This window comes from Anoplolepis gracilipes, chromosome 2, assembly GCF_047496725.1.
Source record: "Anoplolepis gracilipes chromosome 2, ASM4749672v1, whole genome shotgun sequence".
In the NCBI taxonomy this organism is placed as follows: domain Eukaryota; kingdom Metazoa; phylum Arthropoda; class Insecta; order Hymenoptera; family Formicidae; genus Anoplolepis; species Anoplolepis gracilipes.
This window is the reverse complement of record NC_132971.1, coordinates 3,789,863-3,813,101: the sequence shown is the minus strand read 5'-3', so window position 1 is coordinate 3,813,101 and position 23,239 is coordinate 3,789,863. Positions and strand designations below refer to the sequence as shown.

The following is a 23,239-nucleotide window of genomic DNA, read 5'->3' as shown; positions in this document are numbered from 1 at the left end:
TTCGACCCCCTGCTTTTCGAGTATACGCCCTGCTCTTCTCCTCGAGTCAAAGGTAGACGGTATCGAGACTTTCCAAGCAAATTCTCGAAGCCGCGCATAAAGCGGAGGATAGACGGCTTTGCGGGTAGCATAGAGAGGAGAGAGAGAGAGAGAGAGAGAGAGAGAGAGAGAGAGAGAGAGAGAGAGAGAGAGAGGGATAGGGATGATGGCGAGATGAGGAAGCGGCGGAAGACGAAGAGAGGAAGAGAACCGATGCGCGGATCCATTCGGCTCTATTCAAAAGGGGGAGAACCATCGCTGCCGTCGCCGCTACCGCTGCATCTGTGGGATACGATGATGAGGTTATTCCGTCCTCCTTCCCTCAGGAAATGACGTCACATCTCGATGTAATAAACACGAATATAAGTGGTTCCTGCGGCCGGTTCCGACGTGGGCCGATGTGATCGAATCGCGACGGAACAGGAAACTCGAAGTGAGTGGCGGCGTCGTCGCCTTTTTTTTTTTCTCGCGCGGCCTCGTCGAATAAATAAGTGTCGACGTCCGACGTCTTCGAAAATCCCCCGACGACACGACGCCGTTATAAATCTTGATATAACTCACTGCGTCGTGCGCGTCGAGACAGATAAATTTGCGTAGCGCGCATCGCAAATTCCGCGGAGTGTCGTTAATTTTAGACGATCCGAGATGAGCGCTATGAAATGTTTACTTATCTCTTTTCTCGCGCTTTTTCTGTCCAACTATTTATTATAATCTTTACTTATTTATATCTCTATTGATCTCCATATTTTCTTATAATGAGCACGATTTTATTCATCTCGAAATAAATTTATTAAATAAATAGATACTTCATTATAATTTTGGAATACCTCTTTTATATTATATTATACACATTTCATATATGTATATGTAGATTATTGATAAAATTTTTAATTTCAAATATGAATTTTTTAAAACTTGCAAAGAATTTTGATAATTTGTGTTTTTTGATCATTTTATAGTATCGCAATACTAAGTATATGTATCGGCAATAAGTATATATATATATATATATATATATATATATATATATATATGTATATATAGAATACTTGAAAGTAAGAAACGAATACCATAAATAAATCGCAACACTACCAGCGACATTAATTTTCACGATACGTTCAGCGTTCGTAGAAACGTAAGAAATAGCGTGCAGCATCTTGAGAGGCACGAAATACTGCAAGAAGGGAATAAAATGCAGGCGGATGTTTCTCCCTCGGGGGACTTTTTCGTTGGCGTTAAACCACCCCGTAGAGAAACGTGGATACATAGACCACCGCTTACTGTAGCCGCGGACTAATTCGTCGCCTCGCTTCATATCTTGCACTGAACACGTCGTTGAAAGAGGCCCGGCGGAGTGGCGGAGGACGACGATAAGAGGGAGCTATTGCTATAGAACACCCCGAGAGTCGTTTCTCACAAAGGGGCGAAAGAAGAGAGAGTGCAACAATTATAAACACGGTGGCAATTACCGAGAGCTTGAAGTGCGTGCGCTCTCTTTGCTGCTGTTCTCTCTTCTGTTCTCTCTCTTCTTTTTTCGCGTGAACCACGACTCGGTTGTCGTAACCGCAACTGTGGATGAAACCAACGGTCCTCTTCACCGCTGCCAGCGTAACTCGAACACCTATCCTCGCACAACACCCTCGGCGAGTAGTTTTCACCACCCTCGCAATTGAGTCGGCGTGCACGAGTGTTCATTCGCGCTAAAACTGAGTGGCTACTCGGTTACTTCACGTATGGAATCTCGAGTTTATCTCTCCTCTCTCTCTCTCTCTCTCTTTCTCTTTCTCTCTCTCTCTCTTTTCTCTTTCTTTTTTGTTGCTATTGTGCATATTGAACGAAGGGAAGACTCGCATCTTGGAATAAAAGTTGCGACCGCGACTTGTAAACTTTAACGTGACCGCAACGCAATTATATCCAACTCGTCGTGAATGTGAAGAGTAAGCAATTTGTTCAATCATATTTATGTTAGATTTATTACAGTTGTATTCGGTTGCAATTCGGTTCTAGAAAATTCTATAAAAATTGCTCTGTACCGTTTTAATTCGGTTTAATTCTATAAATTTTTTATATATTGTTATCTATTTTGTGTATGTTTCTATGTCTCATATATATATATATATATATATATTATTTCTGGTATATTTATAATATATAAATGTCATATATAAAATATTACATATTACATATATTACGTTTTAATAATAATTTGTATAATATACATTATTTCTCACGATTTTGTGTGCGTGCGTGCGAGTGAGAGAGAAAGAGAGAATTGACTCTCGAGTACTTAACATAACTATTTATTATTATACATTACTATGCATTATCTATTCATTGTATTTTAGTCGCAAAAGTAATTGTAATATAATATATACGTAATAACAATAGCAAGTAATAACAATTACCTGAGTCTATTACAATCAGGAATTAGAAATTAATTTGATTTAATTATAGCTCGAAATAATTTCACGTATCAATTTCCTAATCAAATACTGTTTTGCATTTTGTTTACCTTTTTGCAGCTTTTATTTGCTTATTACTTTTATAGTTTTATTTTTAACATATTTCAAACTTTCAGTTTGATTTTGAAAGACAGTCGCAATATTGGTAAATGTAGACAGTCACAGAATTCTGTGGAAAAAAAGACAAACTTTTCAGCCATTTTTTTAACGAAAAATGGACACCGTCTCGCCGTTTAGACAGATCTGTTATTTCCGCTGTACCGATTAGCTCCACGTCGATGCATCGAGTAAGCCGACACGATATGTCGAACAGATATCTATGCGAAGTTGATCGATGTCCAAAAATCGCTGGACAAGTCACCCTTTATTTATCGCACATTTATCAGCTACCCTAGTTTTTCGATGAAGCTTGATAGAGACGAATACACATCAGGCATGGTCGAAATCATCTTGGAGACCTTTGTGTAACTTGAGGATTTCTGTACAGAGACATGTTCCAGAACTATTAAACTTTTTACAAATTGCTCGTCTTTATTATCAATTTATACTCTTCTAATTCTCTAATAAAAATTATTCTAAACTTTTAAGTCGAATATATATATTATCATCTATTATAGAGGATATTTTAAAGCTTCCATTATTTTTTATAAATATAATTATTTATATTATTATTTTATAAATTTTTGACTAAAGTTTTTGAAGAAAGAAAAAGACAATTTTTTTCTTAACAATATTTTAAGTGGACAATTTTTACTAGAATGTTTAGCATTACTTATTTTTATAATTATATATAGGTACTTTAAATTAAAATAAAATAGATTTTCCATGTATATTACATATAGGAAAATCTAACTTATTTGTCTTTTCAATAAACTTTACTGTCATCTTATCTAGATATATATTATATTTATAGTATATTAATCTTAGATATATAAAAACTATTATAAAAATATATAAAAGTGGAAATTATTATATTTTTTTTGTATAGAAAAATTGTCTAAAATATTGCTGAAGAAAAAAATGACTCTTTATTGATTAAGAAACTTATACTGAAAAAGAAAGGTTTTAGAATATCTTGCATATTAAATAAATGATTTTTGTGCACACACATGCGTGTAAAGAGAAACAGAAGAAATGTGCACGGAAGAATAAAAATACGAAGAATAGGTCTGTGTGAAATTTTAAGTGGCTAAATTTTTTACAGGTCTTCTTTATATATCCATGGCTCTTTGTGGTTGCGGTGATGGAGGTGATCCTAAACCAGCTATGACGGACGCATGTGACCATGTTCGTGTATGGGAATCCGCACGACGTTATGGTCAAGAGAGCGTAGAACGAAATGTGCACGACTCGGAGACAAATCGAAGGACGTTGGTCCTCCCGGGCTTTGAAAAGCCACCGATTTATCAGAACCGTTTGATCGAAATTTCAATGGTCACACACCATTCTCCCGATAGTGGCAGAGAGTGGGAAAGAGAAGGGTAAGTCGATGCGCTGAGTTGATCAGTATTGGCAGCAGAATGTACACGTATGGTTGAGTGTGTATAGATGCACGGAGAATACAGCGACCGATACGATGTATCTCGTTCGACGCTTTGTGCTCTGTCATTCTGCGATTCCCCGGAGCTTCGTACGAAAATTTGATAAGGCGTCAACAACGGTGGTGATGCTCGAAACACAGAACCCAGAAAACTATTAAAGTATCGTTGCTCGCATCGTGAGATAAGAAAAAGCTTGAGAGATTTGATTATGAAATGCGGTGATGAAATATTATGTGATTAATTTATGATAAAAGAAAAATGCATATTTTTCCGTCAAAGAATTTATTATTATATATTTTATGTATGTGTTATTCATTTTATTCACACCCAGATACAAGTACAAATATGTACAATATAATATACAATTAAAATTTTAAATAATAACATTATTATATGAAGATTATATATATGTATATACATATATAATGTAAAAAATTGTATACATATAATCACATATATTATGATATTAAATTTATATTATTGTTTGCGATTTATAACGCTGGGAATTAGATATCATAGATATGAAGAGAAAGTTTCTGAGACAAAAAAAAATTCAATGTGACGAGTTAATACCACGTGCCTTCTCATGTTTTTTTTCTTTTCTTTTCGCGACTCCTTTCGTTTTCTTTTTCAACCACGCAGGAAGGATCGGCAAAATGAATCGTATGCCTCGAGGAAACGTATTTCTCATATTTTATTCCTGCTGCCTCACCGGTGCTTTTTTCATCACGGTTTGATTTGAACCCTGAAGTTGGGGTTCGTATAGCCTATAGCTGCTCTAACGTGGAGAGTGTCTGCAGGAGAGCGCGGGAATTACAGGGAAGAGAGGAAAAGAAACGCGAGGAAATTTGCACGTCTCCCGCTTGGAATGATGAATGAGCCGCTTTATCTATTCTACTCTCAGATATCGTTCTGACTATTAAAGGAAAGAGATGCGAGAAATTCAACCCCGGGGCAAACGCGCGTGACGAGGCCTCTCGTTTACAATTCCACACGTATATCCGCGCATCTCTTCCGTTCTCTGTTGTTACGACTTTCGGTATTAAATATTCATCGTTGTCGTGTGATTTAAATAATGTAGAGACATTCGCAACAAGACTACTTTGCCACGAAACTGAATTCCGAATCTTACTGTCACGAATTGTTCGTATAAAAATACGGATTTGTAATCAGAATCCTCTTCAAAGAGCACGCAATGCCTACTCTCGTAATGATATTTTTTTAAGGTTCAACGACCTCTCGTAGTCTTCTTTGCGGGAGCTTATTGAATCGATAACGGACGGATAATCCAATACGGATGCAGGCTACTCTCGAAGAGAATCGAGAGGTTTCGGCGGCTACATACCGGTTAATCTCGAGTGGTCGTGTATATAAGGTATACGTCAAAGTTATTAAGGCCCGCCGATTTCGCTTCCGTAAATCTCGAAGAGACTTACGGCAAGCCGTTACGGAAAACACAATTTTCCGACAATCTGCTTTCTCGACGGACGAAAGGCAATCAAGCGTCGGTTAAAGAACCCGGCTGTCCGTTTTATGATCTGGCGGCGAACGTCACCTCTGTCGACGAGATTGAACAACGAATATATTTGATAAACTTGGCGGCCGCCAAGTTCGCGATATCTCTCCTTTACCTTTTCCCGAAACAGATTCCTTTGTAACGCTTCGTAACTCCGTTGAACGTTTGTTTTCACAACGCTTGTCGTTATAGGTCGAGCGATTTCCGCGTTTCTACGCATCTGAATTTATTGCCTTTATCAGCAATGCAAATACTAAAAACATATGTAAAACACACGGCAATTCAGTGCATGTATATATATTTATATATACACATGTACACATGTATATTTATTGACTAAAACTCACCGATGCAAATAGAGATTCGCACACACCCATCAGAACATATATTTGTGTGTAGCGTATATTACATATACATATATGTTCACGGTCTAATTCAGAATTTATTCATGGAATAATCTTGTGAAAACGGATAGATACATATCATTGCGAAATGTATATTTGAATATTATTTATATATGCGTCAGATTTAGAATATTAACCGCGACGTGTGTTTCAGCTGACAATGAAGTTGCATAATTGTGTTCGTCAAGAATAAACGTAAAATTTGTCGCGTCAACTGAAATCATACGATTTTATATTGAATACAGAAATACTACTTAGAAATACTACTTTGGCAATATTGTAATAAAAGTTGATTTTATGATTGTCCTCTCATTACTGTGACTACATATAGTCTAGCGAATTACTAATAATTGACGATAATTGTTTTATAATTGCGTGTCTATTTCCGAAAAGTACGATCGTAATTCGCGGTTTGGATAAATGAAGCCACCGTGCAAGAAACATCTACTGAGACTGACTACGAGACAGAAAGGCGTAATGAGAGTAGTTTACTGCTTAATCGGAGTTTCTCGAGCACAGATTCTCTCTCTCCAACTACTCCAATTAACCTGTCGTAAAATCCGATTGTGAATAGGTTCAAGGATAAATTCGGTGCGATATCGATTAACCGTCTAACTGTCAGGCACCTCGACAGCAAGTTAAGGATATCATTAATAGCGCTTTTAAGATTCATTTTGTTAATTATAGCGCAGCCGCCGCGCGAGGAAGACAAGTATATGCTAACGTTTCGTTGTCCGATTTAGTATGGTATCATCTAAAATTATTCGAGTTTAATCACATTTTCACATTGATTTTTCTTATCGATTTTCTCGATTGCGAGCAAACAGACATGAACATGTAATATACGAATAATGTACATACATATAACATACACACGTACTATTTGTGTAAAGCACAGCATTGATTTAATATGAGATTGACCAACGGACGCAGTTTGCACTGCGGAGAGAGCGCTCTGCTATGGTCGTTCAGGGTCCCGCGCAGGAAGCGATGGGGGCCTTGATAGGCATCGTTATGTCTTTGTGAATGACTACGGGACAAATTACACAACGTGGGCGGGGATAGGTGCGGGAAATATTTATATAAGTTCGAGTACCGCGGCACAAGACAAACAAACGTTTATGTGATCGCCGTCCTACGCTTAAGAGGCACGATCATTCGGAATTGTTGTATTAATTGCATTAATCCTTTCCTCTGTATATTTGTTTTTAATTTTTACCTAATGCAATTGGATGTAATTTTTAATTTGGTAAAATTAGAGTTAAATATAATTTTTTTTTCGCGAAAAAAGTGAATAGTAATATTAAATCTAAATTGAAATAAAATCATGAATTAATAATTTTTAATTAAACGTGAATCTTGATATTAAATAATTTTCTAAAATCTAATTATCTAATTAATATTTCACTAATAGTATACATTAATATTTAATTAATATCTATTATCTAATACACGGAGAAAATTTTATATTAAAAATTACTGTGGTATGTAATAATGGTGGACTGTTAGGAATTATTCTAAAGTAAAGTGCTATGTAAAATTATAAAAATTACATCAATTTACACAATTTTTACAATTTTACGTAGCATTTTAACTTAGAGTGATCTCTAATGCTCCACAGTTACTACATACCATGGTAATTTTTAATATAAAATTTTCTCCGTATATTTAATCACGTACATGAGCATACATACGCGTGGTATGAGAAATTATCGTAAAGCATATTTCAAAATCTCGAAATATGAGGATACACGCGCATGTAAGAAATATTACATCCCTTTATCTATTCTCATACATGCACACACATTAGTCATACATTATTATAGATATTAATCACACACTCGAATGTCTATAAGGATCGCGAAAGCTCCAATTATCAATTGCTTTTTTATCATATATTTGCGCTTATATTATTTTTATTTGCAATTTTACAATATTAGAATCGCTATCTCATCGCATAAATTGGCTCTTCGTCGTACTCGTATTTATATCTGCCAAACGGCAAGTTGTTGTGAATATTGTTCGCTGCCATGTACGCGTATACGCGAGGGTTTCGCGTTCCGGGCACGTAGCGCCCGTATCGAGACAGGATGAGGGCTAAAACGGGATTGGGCGGTGGATGTAACTTGCTGTTGTAACCATCGTCGTTCAAAGTACGGCTTAGGAAGCGATCTAAGGCCTTGATGGCCGCCGTTATGTCTTGCGGCTCGCGACGGTAATACGTCGACAACTCGGCTTTCCCGCGATACGGCAGTTTATCGTCATCCGGCTCATCCGTCAAGTATCTGTCGAGTACTTCGATATCCTGATAAGCGAATCGTCGAGGTATATGGCGTTGATATCCCCGGATGTCTCGAGATCCCGATAAAGTCGTCGGCGTAGTCGACGGTGGCGGAGGTGACGGCGATGCATTCGACACTTTTGCCAAAAAGTCGTCTTGGTGAATCTCCGTAGGAAACCTTGTCGAGAAAGAGGTGATATAATATATGCAATATCTTCCTAGCGAAAAAGATACCACAAGATTTTCGTCTCGAAATACAATATATATTGAACAGATACCTGTCTATCTACAAAATGTCTCAAGAGCTACCGAAAAATGTAGTTGTAGTTTAATACGAATATTTCAATATTTTTAATTACAGTTACGATTGTAATGCATATTTTATTTAAAAATTCATCATTAAGAAATTTATTATTAAATATTAGAGAAACTTGAGATATTGCTGTTAGGAAAAGTCAATGATCAATTAATTAAAAAATATAGATAAAACTGTATGCAACATTTCCAAAAATTCCGTGTATATTAATTATGAATGCCTTGTGTATAAATATATTATTATATTTTCAATGTAGAAAACTTTTATATAATTTAAAGAAAAATGACAAGTTTGTATACCTTTGAGGGCCTGTCTGCGACTTCTGTCTGCGAATATTGAAGGTTGAAATCGCGGACTGAAGGACTGTTGGACGTTCTTTGTAGGACACGAGCTTTTCTAGATCAGCACTGATAGAACGATCGTCATGTCGATGATTCGGATGTTTCGGGGTCGGCGTGCTCGTAGCCAACGGATAACTATGCCACGGACGCGACACATTCGTCGGATCCAAGGAAGCCTTGGCCGCCAGTATGGCACTCGTCAAGCAAACGCGAGTCACCTACATTTAGACAATGTCTGTTAGCGTGCTCGTCCGTCTTTCGGAAACGCATTCCCGCCGTGCCATTCCGGATCGCCGCTTAGAGTAGCGGCACAATGCCAGATTCGTTTTAGGACCAGGGTCATTGCACCCAAGCACCCTGAGCTAAAATGTACTAGTCGACGATCAAGCTCACGGACAGTATCGAATCAACTTTGGAATTTTTATCTCTAGAGAAAATTTTAAGTTGCTAACGCGTCGAATACGATAAATTACGAGTAAAAACTTGACACATTTTGTTTGATATATTTGATACGGTAAACCGTAAACCGTGTGTAACGGTATTATTTTATTTAAATTAATCTTTGCGCCGGTATTACTCGTTGCTGATGCGTCGAAACGCGCGCGAAAGTATCTCGGAACTCTCATTACCAAGCAGACAATGCTGATTTTGTCGACGGCGACCATTCTCCTTCTATTTCGTAAAAACGACTAAAACGGCGGCACGCACTTCGCGCGCCATTTATACAACGTGCCGTCGCGTCCGCTTAAAAGCTAAGTCTTGTCTCGGCCAGGAAATGCGTAGAGCATCTCTGTCCTTTCCATGAAGATTTCTACACTTTCTTCCCCTCCCTTTTCTATGTCAAGACCGTTACGCGTTATTCACGAAATGCGAGGTGTTGTCAAGAACTTTCCTTTTGTTTTGAAGAGACATTCGCGTGACGAATTTTGCATAATGAATAACTTTTGCTTCATTTAAATTTCTTTTGTTTCCTTTTATGTTGTCAGAATTTTTTGCTGTCATGCGGATTGCAGATGCACTTTCACCGATTGCGCGGTTTAAACACGGAAATATTTTTTTATCGTTCTGAGACATAATCTTATGCAGGAGTAAAAAAATTATGGAAGTAGGGGATATATCGAAAGTTTAATATGTGAAAATTTAATAATATTTAAATAATCTAGTTTTTCGAATATAAAAAATAAAATGACTTTATAGTATATTTATATATTTAATTTATGTATATTTTTTGCTATACACAAATAATAAAAAAACATCGTAGCAAACTGTCAAATAATTAAACTCGCGACTTGTGCTGTAATAATAATTGTGCGTTCAACTAAATGAAAAAATAATTACGAGTACGAATTATATATGTATGTGTTATTTTCAGGGTATTGTTTGATGAATGAGAATGATGAATCATCCAAATGGAGATTTGGGATTTGGCATTTGGCTCAATAGCATCGTTTAGTTTACATGCTTTCGCCAGAGTGCACGATGTTACGGTCGATGTTTCCTCGCTGTCTCGGAAATTGGACAAGTTTCGGAACAAGTTTATGGGTGGCTTCTTTTATCGACTGTCGGTATGTGTACAGCGATGGTAACTGACTGATCATCTAGAATCTAGGGAATTTAAATACTGCATATTTGCAAAATGTAGTCGATTCTAACCAATAGTAATACAGCATTTTACGCAAGCCTTACAAATAACGAGATGCCTCCGATGAAAATGTTAGATTCTTGAAAACGTGTCCAAAACTTCTCTTCCCGCCAAATTGTCATCAACATTGTTTAATATATTAGACGCTTTATTTTCATGATCTTATACAGTGCCTTATTGTGATTAATCGACGAAATGGAAGTTAATCTTGCACAAGCTGGTCAAGCACGTGTACAAGACGAGATCGGAGTTAAATGTCAAAAATTGTTTCAAGATTTCCTGGAGGAGTAAGTAATATATTTTGATCTTTTTTCCTAATGTGGAGAAATTTTAGGATAAATTAAATTTCACTTAATTTCTTCGAATTTAATACTGAAATTAATATCATTAAAATTTAATCAAATTTAATATACTTTAATTAGCTGTAATTATATTACTATTATAGATTTAAGGAAGATGAGGTTGTTAAATATCTGGAACCAGCTAAAGAACTTGTCAGTCCAGAGCGGTGTACATTGGAAGTATCTTTTGAAGATACAGAATCATATAATCAAACTCTGGCTACAACCATAATCGAGGAATATTTTAGGTATTACAATCTATCTTTATTTGTCATTCTTAATGTGTTATATTAATGTGTTATATTTATATATTACATCAATATATTAATATATTAAATTAATAATATTGCACAAAAGTACAAATATTATGTAAAATGTTATCATATAATTATTTTGTGAATAACACATAAATGTTAATTTTGATAACATTTTGAAATAATTATTTTTCAGTTATTAATGAGATAATCTTGTGTTCTAGAGTATATCCATTTTTGTGTCAAGCAGTTTGTAATTTCGTCAAAGACGTAGGACAGTTACAAAAAGATAAGGAATGTTACGTTAGTTTTGTTGATGTACCAACTAGACATAAATTAAGAGAGTTAAACACATCACGATTGGGTACTTTGGCACGTATATCTGGACAGGTGGTACGAACACATCCAGTTCATCCAGAGTTAGTTCTTGGTACATTTATTTGTATGGATTGCAATGCATACATAAAAAATGTAGAGCAGCAATTTAAGGTATTACAAAGATTTAAATTCATATACTATTATATAAAGCATGATTGATTAATTTTACCTAAATACTTCATTGTTTTTAGTTCACAAATCCAACAATCTGTACTAACCCAGTATGTAACAACAGACGACGTTTTCTGTTGGACATGGATAATTCAGTGTTTGTTGATTTTCAAAAAGTTAGGATACAAGAAACACAAGCTGAGCTTCCTAGAGGCTCTATACCTCGTTCTGTTGAAATCATTTTGAGAGCTGAGACAGTTGAACTGGTGCAAGCTGGTGACAGGTAGAATTGAAAATAATGTTTAATGTTCTATATGAAAATATGTTGTTATTATATATTATTATGTGTTGTAATTATCAAAGTTATAAACATATTCTCTTATTTTTACAGATACGATTTTACAGGAACTCTTATAGTAGTACCAGATGTGGGAGCATTATCTCTAACAAACGCTAAGGCAGAGATTGGACCAAAAAACAGAAATAATGAACAAAGAGAGGGTGTAAGTGGTCTTAAGGCACTCGGCGTTAGAGAATTGACATATAAAACGGCATTCCTCGCTTGTAGTATTACTGCTACAAGTTCAAGGGTAAGCAGAATTAATAAATACACCAAAAATACATATTTTTATTAAAAAGGCAAACATTTAATTAATTTTAAATTTCAACAGTTTGGAGGTACAGATTTGGCAATGGAAGAAATCTCACAAGAGATGATGAAGAAACAAATGTCAGAAGCGGAATGGAATCGCATTTACGAGATGAGTCGCGACAAAAATCTGTACGAAAACCTAGTTTCCAGCTTATTTCCCGCGATACATGGCAATGACGAAATTAAGAAAGGAATTACATTGATGTTTTTCGGTGGTGTACCGAAGACTACAGAGGAGGGTACGTCGCTAAGAGGAGATATTAATGTCTGCATCGTCGGTGATCCCAGTACTGCAAAGTCGCAATTCCTTAAATGCGTATCTGACATTTCGCCTAGGGCGATTTATACATCTGGAAAGGCATCAAGCGCGGCTGGTTTAACAGCTGCAGTTGTGCGAGATGAAGAATCGTCCGACTTTGTCATAGAAGCCGGAGCATTGATGCTCGCAGATCATGGCATCTGCTGTATTGACGAATTTGACAAAATGGATCCAAAAGATCAAGTTGCGATTCATGAAGCTATGGAGCAGCAGACAATTTCAATAGCTAAGGTACTTAAAATTTATACAACAACACACACACACACACACACACACAAAAGAACGATGTATTGTATAGTCTACATGTTTTTAGGCCGGTGTGAGAGCAACTTTAAATGCTCGAACGTCTATATTAGCGGCGGCAAATCCCATCGGCGGACGATATGACAGGAGAAAATCATTGCAACAAAATGTCCAGTTGACCGCACCTATCATGTCAAGATTCGATTTATTCTTTATTGTGCTGGATGAATGCAACGAAATTGTTGACAATGCTATTGCCAAACGAATCATAGATTTACATTGTGATAATTTGAATGATCTTCAAATGGTTTACAAGCAAGAAGAGATTATTAGATATATTAATTTTGCTAAGCATTTTAAACCTGTTTTAAGTCGGGTAAGATATACTGGAATAAACTATTCTTTCAGATAATTGCATTGACTAATTTAATTTTTATATTCTAGGAGGCTGCCGATCTTCTAATAGAAAGTTACACAGCTCTTAGACAGAGAACGGGTAGTGGAAGTGGCAAGTGGAGAGTCACTGTGAGACAATTGGAAAGCATGATTAGATTGTCTGAAGCGCTGGCAAAACTAGAATGCGTGGATGAAGTGACAGTGAAGCACATCCGAGAAGCGAAACGATTATTACAGAAGAGCATAATTACAGTAGAACAGCCTGATGTAGATCTTGAGGAAGGGGATGATGCAAACTTAGGAATGGATGTCGACGAGGCACCACCGCTCATGGCAGCGCTTAACGCATTAGACAATAATGATGATGCACCGCCTCAAACACGTAAGTGTGCACATTTTCTCTTTTTTGTCCATTGCAAACATAGTACATTTATTGTTCTTGCATACATTTACTTGATTTATTAGCATCTAATGGAATACGCGAGCCACCGAAGAAGAAATTAACAATGTCTTTTGAAGAGTACAAAAATTTATCGAATATGTTAGTGCTCCATATGAGAAGCGAAGAAAATCGTGCGGAAAGCGAAGGTATATTTATTATAATATTAACAATGATAATAAGTTTTTATTATCATGTCTATATATATTAAATTAGAATAATTTTTTAATAGATGATAATAAAGGTGGCATACGGAAATCCGAATTAGTTGCATGGTATCTTGATCAAATACAAGATCAGTTAGATTCGGAAGAGGAATTGTTAGAACGGAAAAGCTTCATTGAGAAGATTATTGATAGATTGACATACCATGTATGTATTAATATTTTTATATATTATATAATTCGTGTATTTGAATATTATATAATTATTTGCACGGCGCGAATTTACTTTCAGGATCAAATTATAATACCTCTAACAATGACCGATTTGAGAAGTAAAGATAAAGAGGACGAAGAAGAAGAAGATCCTTTACTTGTTGTACATCCTAATTACGTCATGGATATATAATTTTGCGCATTACGTATATTATATTGATACTACAATAAAACGCGTGTCTTCGAAAAAAAACAATTTATCTCTTTGATTTACCTTTTAGCAGGAAAAACATGTTTCAAAAATATTTTCTTATTTTAATATATCGATGTCATATCTTTGAATTTTATGAATATTATAAGTTTTATAGAATAATTTATAACCAATGTGACAATGTGATAAAAATACATTCTTACATAATCATAAGCGTTTTATTTCGCACAATTTTAAATCCATTATGAGGGTATACTATACTATTTGTTTGCTATGTGATTTCATGCTTATCATTGTTTGTATGAAAGGTAAATGAATAAAACTTACTTTAATTATCTTGATTTTTTTCAGATAAGTTCTAAAAAAATTAATTAAAGAGTTTAAAATAAGTTGTGAAACAGGTTCTAAATCATTCTGATTATGCGATATAATGTGATATGACGAGTATTTTGAGTGACAAATAACATCTTTTTTGAACATTTGTCTATTATTTTTCTTAAAGTGGAAAGATTAAAAATGAAAATATTGAAAATATATATGAATGTATTTATTTTAACACAGTATGTTTTATTTATGACTAGCATTGAACATTACAAAAGAAGAACAGCCTTGTCTTCTATGTTAATACTAGTACGTTAATTATTATAGTGTAATTGCGCTAACTAATACGCACTTTAATGTATGTGTTAGAAAACTACATAAGTTGAACTATATATTTCAGTAGTAGCTTCAGTATTATCTCGAGAATTAGTTTTATTAAATCTCCTCTCTTTTAAATAACCGTATTAAGAAAAATGTTTATAAATTCTCAGTTAATCTTAAGCATAAAAATTATAAATATAATAAACGCACGCACGAACTCTTATATATTAACAATTATTTTATTACACAAATAATTTTATTATAAAAAGATTTATATAAAATTAAATATACATATATATGTTTAATTTTATGTAAGTCTTTTTATAATAAAATTATTTGTGTAATAAGATAATTGTTAATATATAAGAGCATGTGCGCGTATTTATTATATTTATAATCTTTATGCTTTGGATAAATTGAGCGCGCACACACACACACACACACACACACACACACACACACACACACACACACACACACACACACACACACACACACACACACACACACACACACACACACACACACACACACATATATATAGTTTCTGAAATTTTCTTTGAATTAATATAATTCCAAAAATATCATATGATTAATAATTTGGGAATTAAACATTGAAAAGTTACAGTGAAGTTATAAAGATTGAGAGACGTGACAAGTTATGCTGATTACGCATATGTGTGTGCGTGATCAGCGTAACTTGTTACTTTTATTGCCTGTACATTTATCAGTGTTTGCAACTTTAACTCGATGAAGATACCACATGTACTTTTATTGCTGTTTGAATCTATACAAAGTATATTACAAATGTGTTGACTGCATATGGTGGAGAATGATTTGTATAGCAATTGAATAGATAATTTTGCATTACGATTTTAATATTCACTGTTACGTGATGTCCGCGAAAGCGCTACCAACAATAGAACTGCGACAAGTGAGCGTTACTTAAAATTTAATATAGTTATTAGAGTGCAGAGAATGTGAATATTATTATCAATTATATAATAATTTCCTACAGTTAACATATATATTTTTTTTTATTATTATATATTTGTGTGCTTAGTGATGTGGTCTCAATCACAAGAAAAGTATCTATAAAATATTATCGGTGTTATATATTCAAAATATTGTCTCTATGACAAGTTTTATATTTTAAAATATATTCATACGGTTTATAATTTATTTATAATTTTTTTTGAAAAGCGAAAATTATTAATTCTTCTGTTGAAGCTTTCTCGAAATTTAAGTTATGTAATATTTTTTAATAAATTGCATTTTTTGTCACATATTTTGTAATTTAAACTTAATGTGGAATTTTCAGCAAAATTGTTGTGACATATACTGTATTAAATTTCTCTATTAAATTACAAAAAAAATTAATTTAAAAATTAATTTAAATTCTGCAAAAATTGATGTAGAGAAAATTTTTATCTACACTTACAAAAATGTAAAGTATGTAAGAAATAAGATCAATCTGACAGGAAAGAACATGGGTACCATGCGTAGGCGACTTTGCGATTTTGAAGAAATTCTTTGCGCAGAAGGAGGGGCCAATTTGGGAAGCGGTGCAATTATTTGATGCCTTGTTGCGTGGATTTGGACAAGTGAGTTATACATGTAATGTAATATTCAATACAATGTTGTGATTTTTTTCAATTTTTTATTAATATCTTCAAAAGAGAAAGAGAAAAGATAATAATAAAGAGAATTACTTTCGTATGTCATGATTTATTCTAATCACGATAATTTTACAGGATAAATGCATAAAAAAGATAATCCGTTATTAATGGCAATGTGTCAATATAATTGTTATTCCACTCGATAAAAGAATAAAAAGAAAATTAAAAATAAGAATTAAAAGAAAATAAAAAATAATACATTATTTTTAATTTTAATTATATTATTTTATTTTCTTATTGTAAGGAATGTTACATATACGATTTTATAAAAATTCTCTTATGAAAATAATATTCATCTCTTTGATAAAGAAAATTGATTACAGTAATAACATCGACTTATTTTTGTGTGCGTTGTAGCATCGCCGAAATTGCCGCATGTATTTTTAACGTAGATTGGTTTGACTAACGTTGCAGATCGTTTTTGCGAATAATCCCCTCAGCGGACTACTGATAATAGTTACCTTGGCTGCAGTAGCGCCAGGTACATTGGCGTTGTCCACAGCCACCGCCGTCCTTGGCCTCCTATTGTCCGTGGTACGTTTTATTAATTATTAGCAGTAATAGTGTTAAGCAGTATACGTTCTTGCCAAAAAGATGCAACACATTTTCTGCCGCATTGCGCCGAATTGTATAGTTGAGACGGACGCTCGTTTTGACCGTCGCTATTCATACGTGACGGTGACACACATCACGTAACGTTATTTCTTTTTCATCTCTTTTGGATCTAATGGACCGTTTGCGTGTGCACACGAAGAAAAATCACCGCAATGCGGCACCGTCTGGCAGCGAAGAGGATTCCAATGCTGGAATTCTCCTGGCGAAACACACGCTTCACAATACGACATTTCATTCAGACTCCTTTATTTATTCTTTTGTAGCTCATACGAGAACCTCAGGATATTGTAGAAAACGGATTAAGCGTATACAATCCCTTATTGGTCGGTGCGATATCATACGCTATGATACCGCGGATTTACGCTTCCTTCGATGCTTTTAGTTTTCTGCTTGTGTTCCTGGCGACGATACTCAGGTATATTCTGGCATTTCATGTTTCTATAGAATATTTTGTAAATATTTTAATAAACGATAAATTGTTTATTTGTATGTTATTGCAATGAGTATAAATTATGTATAATTAATTTAACTCGAAATATGTCGACATTAACGATGGTAAATTCCTGGTTTCCAGGAATAATATTCAAATAAATGTAGTTTTGATTTGATACACATGTCGCATGAAATATTTCTCTCTCTATGAAATAATTAATTATTCATTTATAAATAACATCTTGACGCGAGATAATTGACACTTATAATTAAGCTAACATATATGCGAATTAATTCAAACGCTTCATAATTATTGTTACATCATCAAAGAGAATAGTAAATTGTATATTGATATTACATTGTTACACGGTAATAATAATGTCTCAAACCAGAATGGTATATGAATTTAACGTTACGAATAACATTATGAATTTAGATAACTCAAAGTTGGTGGAATGTGTAGAGAAACCAAATTCATCGTGATTCTATATTTGAAATATTCAGAAGCAAGATATTCGGAATAGGAAGTTTGCGATGGTAGATTACACTAAAGTTAGCCATAATTTACTCACGTCATTCAGTACTGCTGGATGGCAACGTTAGCAAATTTCAATAGATCTTGGTTAATATATTCCAGTGTTTATCTCGCGCGGTCCCTGAGAAGCGATAAATTTTCATGCACAGTATGGCCATTTAACTTGGTGGAGTTTGCGTTGATTTTCGCCCTTTCAACGCAGAATGGTGCGGAGGTGTTAGCTAAATCTATGGAACCGATGTTTAAGATGGTAAATTAATTTTATATTACGTATATAAGAAAGATTTCCAATAGATTTTTATATATACACACGATTGTGTAGAATTATTATATTATGAATTTAATGAAAATAAGAAATTGAAATGGCGTATTAGAAAAATAAAAAATCAGAATTTTATAACTTTACAATCTATTAATAAAGACCCTATAATATTTTTACTTAAAAAAATCAAAATTAGTATAATCAAACTATTTTTCCCTCAATCATGGTAAAAATATACTTATATAATGAAAGAGAGTTAAAATATCTATAAGATTAACAAAACGTAATACGCGAAAGACGTTTTATTTGACAAGCGCTATTCAAATGACAATAAGTGAATAATTATCATTTTAAAGGTTTTAATTTATTTTTGGTGAAATATTTTAAATGAAAAGTTAGGTTTGATGAGAATAGAACGGAGGTTTCGGCACCTGAAATAAAACTCGCTCGAAAAGAGTCGGCCTCCAATATTCAGTCATACATATTTGACATGCCTTTCAAGGGAAAATACTATCAACCGTAGGTCGGAGCATGGTTTTCCCTGTATTGATCAAACTCTGGCCCGAACAACTCTGTCGGCGATAACTTACCTCCTCGGCTCGGATTTATTTCACCCTAACTAGTCGTCGGTTGTTTGTTTCGGTTAAATATTGGGCGAGTTCCCGTCACATTTCTCTTTTTCTCGCTTTTTTACTGTTTCCTTTTAGAAAATAGCGCTACAACAGTAGCACATTTGAAAATATGACTCAGTTGGGTGTATATAGCTGCGGATATATGTAAATTGAGTTTTATAACGTGAGAGCGAAAATGTGCCATTATCTTCGCGCTATGTTAGTCGTCAGTGTATTCTCGCGATAACGCGGAAGAATTAACTGTATTCTCAGGGTAGAAACTTCGCGATTCATGCGAATAATGCCTGATCGTGAGCAGCGAAATTTGTGAAAATCGCAGCTGCGTGGAACAACACTGTCTTTTTTTACGAGGAAAGTTTTTCCTTTCCGTGTATTATAGAAAAATTTACGGCCGAGGTCGATATGCGCGAGGCAGAATATAAATTACTTTTCTCCACGAGACATATATTTCATCATAAAATAGCTTGAACCCTCTCTAGACGCGTCGAGAGATCACCCCGTGCATTTCTGCATCATGTGCATCGGGTTATTGTGCAAGACTCTTTCATTGTTTTCAGCACAATGCAACAAGTGAGACAACGATGACGACGGCGACGACGACGACGACGACGACGACGACAATGTACGACGCCGGTTTCTACGAGGAGATTGAGACCAATGCTTATATCGACTGGGGAATGGTAGAGTTTGCTCGTGCTCCACTTTTTGGTGACATTGTATCCTTGATTTCGCGCATATATTAGTGTCCTGCAAATTTAGAAAAATAGGATTTTGTTAGTATTGTTCATACTGTGGATTCAGAATCTATTTTTCATATTGCAAATACAATGTAATATAGTGAAATCTTGTTACAAGACATTTCAATAAACTTTCAAATTTAATTTGTATAACAATAATAGTAATAATAATAATAATAATAATAATGTATTGCGATTTTGCAATATATTATTAATATCAAATCAATACTATATCAAATTTTCTATGCAATTGATATACATACAGCCACTGAGTACCAGAGCCTGTTAAATTTTATTTTATCGAATATCATATAACGATATTGATATTTGTTGTGTATCGGAATTTCTTCTCTAGCTGTTCGAAAAGTTCTTGTACCAAAAATAAAATGAAATGATTGTTTTTGCTTTTATTTATCGAAGAAAAATAAATTAATGAAACTCAATAAACGAATTAATGAAGATATCAATTTATTCGCGCTTATAGATTCAGGAAAATATTTTAGATACTACGAGGTAGCGTCGTTTCCGCATCACAGCTGTTTTGCATCAATAATGTGATCGTTGGAGCTATCATGTACCTGGCAATGTTAATATGTTCGCCGACGTCAACCGCATTTTCCTATTTCGGCGCTCTCTGTGGAACTTTTGCAGGTATTTAAATAATTTTTTTATATAAAAATTTATATAAAAAAGAGAGAAAGAGAGGGAGAGAGAGAAGATATGTACGAGGGAATCTTTAATTTAATTTGCTGTTTATTAATGGGACATAGTGCATATATGAAACTTTACAGCCAATACAGGCAGGACGCTAAAAGCAAGAACATTTGCTTCGAGATAAAAGCCTGAGAATATAAATTATCGTTATTGCAAATTTTTTGTTAGGTTTGGAACTCGGAGTAGACTATCATAAAGTCTACAGTGGACTCTGGGGTTACAATAGTCTCTTAACCGGAGCTGCTTTAGGAGGAAATCTGTTGGTGCTAAATAGTCAGACGACCGCTGCGACTTTCATGGCCATCATTTTTACTTTACTTTTACAGTATTCCATAGAATCAATACTTATAAATGTAATTAAAAAGTACTTCTTTTTCTATTTTTCTCATTTATAATTATACTTTTAAAAAATTTCCAATTTTTATGTTATGTATTTTAGACGCGATTACCAATATTGACGCTACCGTTCGTAATATCAACTTCATTCTTTTTAAAACTGAGTAGTGGCAAGGAAGATCCAACGTTTCCGTGGCCTGTATCGCCAATCTCTTTTACTGAAAAACAGCGTCACGATTATCTCGTCCGTCGTGCGGCACTTAAAGAGGTACGTTTTCCTTGGTTTCTTTCTCGATCCTACATAAGATTTTATATTCGCGATAGAGACCGGAATAAACGGCGTATATTTTATCATTTTAAAGTATATCGAATTTCGTTTTGTAAGATTCTCCAAATGTGATTTGCCGTTGAAACTTTTCGCGCGATAAGATGGCTCTCAAGACCCATCAAAACCACGCCCTACAAGAAGGACAGAAATTGATTTCTGCCCTACTCTTAGCTGGTGCGTAGGCCGAATTGTCTTTTCGTTAAGCAGCGAGCTTAAAAGAAATAAAATGTTCGAGCCTCAAACTCTTGTGACATATTATTATAATTAATGATTTCGCAAGAAACCGGAAAAATAAAAAAAAATGGTTTATTAAAATTAAACATAGAGAAAAAAAATTTAATTATCATTTTTTATTCCAAATAATGTAAAATTACATTAAATGCAAACATAAATTTAAACTGTCATTGTGTTGTTGAATTTATATTTTGCAGGAAGGTACTTTAGAAGAACTTGAGGTCGTAATTCAGAATGAGACGAGGTTGATCCAGTCGAATAATTAATGGTTTGTCTCTGAGTGATATACGCACATAATTACAATTTAGTATTATATGGTAATCAGTAATTTTTAATGTTTGTCATATCATTTTAATAATTTAAAGTAAACAATTTCTTATTATTTTTAAATATTTATACAAATATATATTTATGTTTAACTGAACAATTTTATTATTTAGTTTGTATGTATATGTGTGTGAGTAACCTAGTCGTATATTTCTGACAATATGGTCTTTGACTGATATAACATCAATTCAATAACCAAGTTCACTATTTATATCTTGATAAGAAAAAGAAATATTTTCGATTCACTCGCGCAGAATAGATAAAGTTATTCTTTGCGAACATATATAAAGATATATCTTTTACGCATCAGTGAATGCTAATGCTAATCGGAGTTATATATTAGATAGTAACAAAAATGTATAGATTACTAAATGTAACTATGTTTTATTGTATCTTGGCATTATACTTTATAAATAACAAAGATAAATTTTTTTATACATTTGCAATAATAAGATACATTTATATTTACATTTACTTTACACATAGATTTATAATTTTAAAACATATATATGTACATACATATATACGATGAGAGAAATTTATATAGTTTTTGATGATATAAAAAATTGTTGACTGCGTTTACAACGTGAAAAATTTGGAAGCGGCACAAGGTGTGCATTAACACTAATTTGTTAAAACAATTTAATTTCGAAGAAAAGATTTTATTTTTTAATCTACGCACGTACGCTCTCGTTTTCGTATGCAACGTACGTTGTCCCTGGAACATTTCTGATTCCAGCAAGATTCTTTGCCACGTTTTCAGATAACAGTGTACGTGCTAATCGTCTTATTGCGTAGGCGAAAGTACGCCTGGAGGATGAACGAATATATATAAAGCGTTTTACTAGTGGAAGGGAATTTTTTCGGCGTTTTTATCGAGCTACGAGAAGCTACAGGTCGATTAAATTTATTTGGCCGATTCCGTTTTCGCGAGTCATAAATTCAATCGTTAGATTTTTATTCGTTCATCTCATGACGCGAAATTGCACCGAGGGAGCCATACTACATCTCTATTGCTTTTCGCTTCTAGATCTCGGTTTTCCACTTTTGCGCAAAGTGCACTGAAATGTAAGGCGAAGGAAATTTTACACATGAAGAAGAGCTGGACTGGAAATGTTCCAAAGCGAATATAGACGCTGGCAATGAAAAATCTACAAAAGAGATTGTCCCAAGAAGAATTTAACAAAGGCGAGGCCATTCCGAAAGTCTCTGCCAACACGGCCTAATCAAACGACCTAATCAATCTAACAAAAAGAGTGCCTTATTGTTCTAGAACGACGATCACAATTCATTCTTATTTCTCGAGAAAAAGGAATTAACGAAGAAAAGTGGGGCAAGAATTTTAATTCTTTCGTCTGAATCATTAAAGTTCTTTTTTTACATTTTTACTTCGTGAGATTTGATATTGAGATTTGTTCAATCTCTGTTTTATAAAATAATGATAGAAATATATTATGTAATATATTATGTAGTTAAAATGTGAGATTTTACGTTCATGTATCT

At 34.1% G+C, this 23,239-nt stretch overlaps 3 protein-coding genes across 4 annotated transcripts; 2 read left to right on the top strand and 1 right to left on the bottom strand.

The window, feature by feature from the left end:
* Positions 1-7,487: 7,487 nt before the first annotated feature.
* Positions 7,488-9,612, bottom strand: LOC140662756 (uncharacterized). Its single transcript, XM_072886380.1, has 3 exons — positions 9,530-9,612; positions 8,859-9,118; positions 7,488-8,421 (listed from the first exon to the last, which is right to left on the bottom strand). The coding sequence occupies exons 1-3, from the start codon at positions 9,563-9,565 to the stop codon at positions 7,908-7,910; spliced, it is 810 nt and encodes a 269-aa protein (XP_072742481.1). The 5' UTR covers positions 9,566-9,612; the 3' UTR covers positions 7,488-7,907.
* Positions 9,613-10,556: 944 nt separating this feature from the next.
* Positions 10,557-14,308, top strand: Mcm6 (minichromosome maintenance 6). The gene is made up of 11 exons (XM_072886379.1): positions 10,557-10,829; positions 10,988-11,131; positions 11,362-11,626; positions 11,707-11,909; positions 12,018-12,216; positions 12,298-12,828; positions 12,911-13,216; positions 13,285-13,618; positions 13,702-13,824; positions 13,908-14,047; positions 14,132-14,308. The coding sequence occupies exons 1-11, from the start codon at positions 10,738-10,740 to the stop codon at positions 14,243-14,245; spliced, it is 2,451 nt and encodes an 816-aa protein (XP_072742480.1). The 5' UTR covers positions 10,557-10,737; the 3' UTR covers positions 14,246-14,308.
* Positions 14,309-15,631: 1,323 nt separating this feature from the next.
* Positions 15,632-23,061, top strand: LOC140676343 (urea transporter 1). Of its 2 annotated transcripts, none has more exons than XR_012048550.1 (11): positions 15,632-15,839; positions 16,387-16,509; positions 16,999-17,118; positions 17,463-17,614; positions 18,269-18,416; positions 19,618-19,740; positions 20,301-20,448; positions 20,680-20,864; positions 20,951-21,115; positions 21,607-21,726; positions 22,767-23,061. XR_012048550.1 is itself a non-coding variant. In XM_072911291.1 (11 exons), exons 1-10 carry the CDS (start codon positions 15,801-15,803, stop codon positions 21,673-21,675), a joined length of 1,272 nt encoding a protein of 423 aa, XP_072767392.1. In that variant the 5' UTR covers positions 15,633-15,800; the 3' UTR covers positions 21,676-21,677; positions 22,767-23,061. The 2 variants fall into 2 exon arrangements, 1 of the variants encoding a protein (XP_072767392.1); XM_072911291.1 differs by having other exon boundaries at positions 15,633-15,839; positions 21,607-21,677.
* Positions 23,062-23,239: the final 178 nt, after the last annotated feature.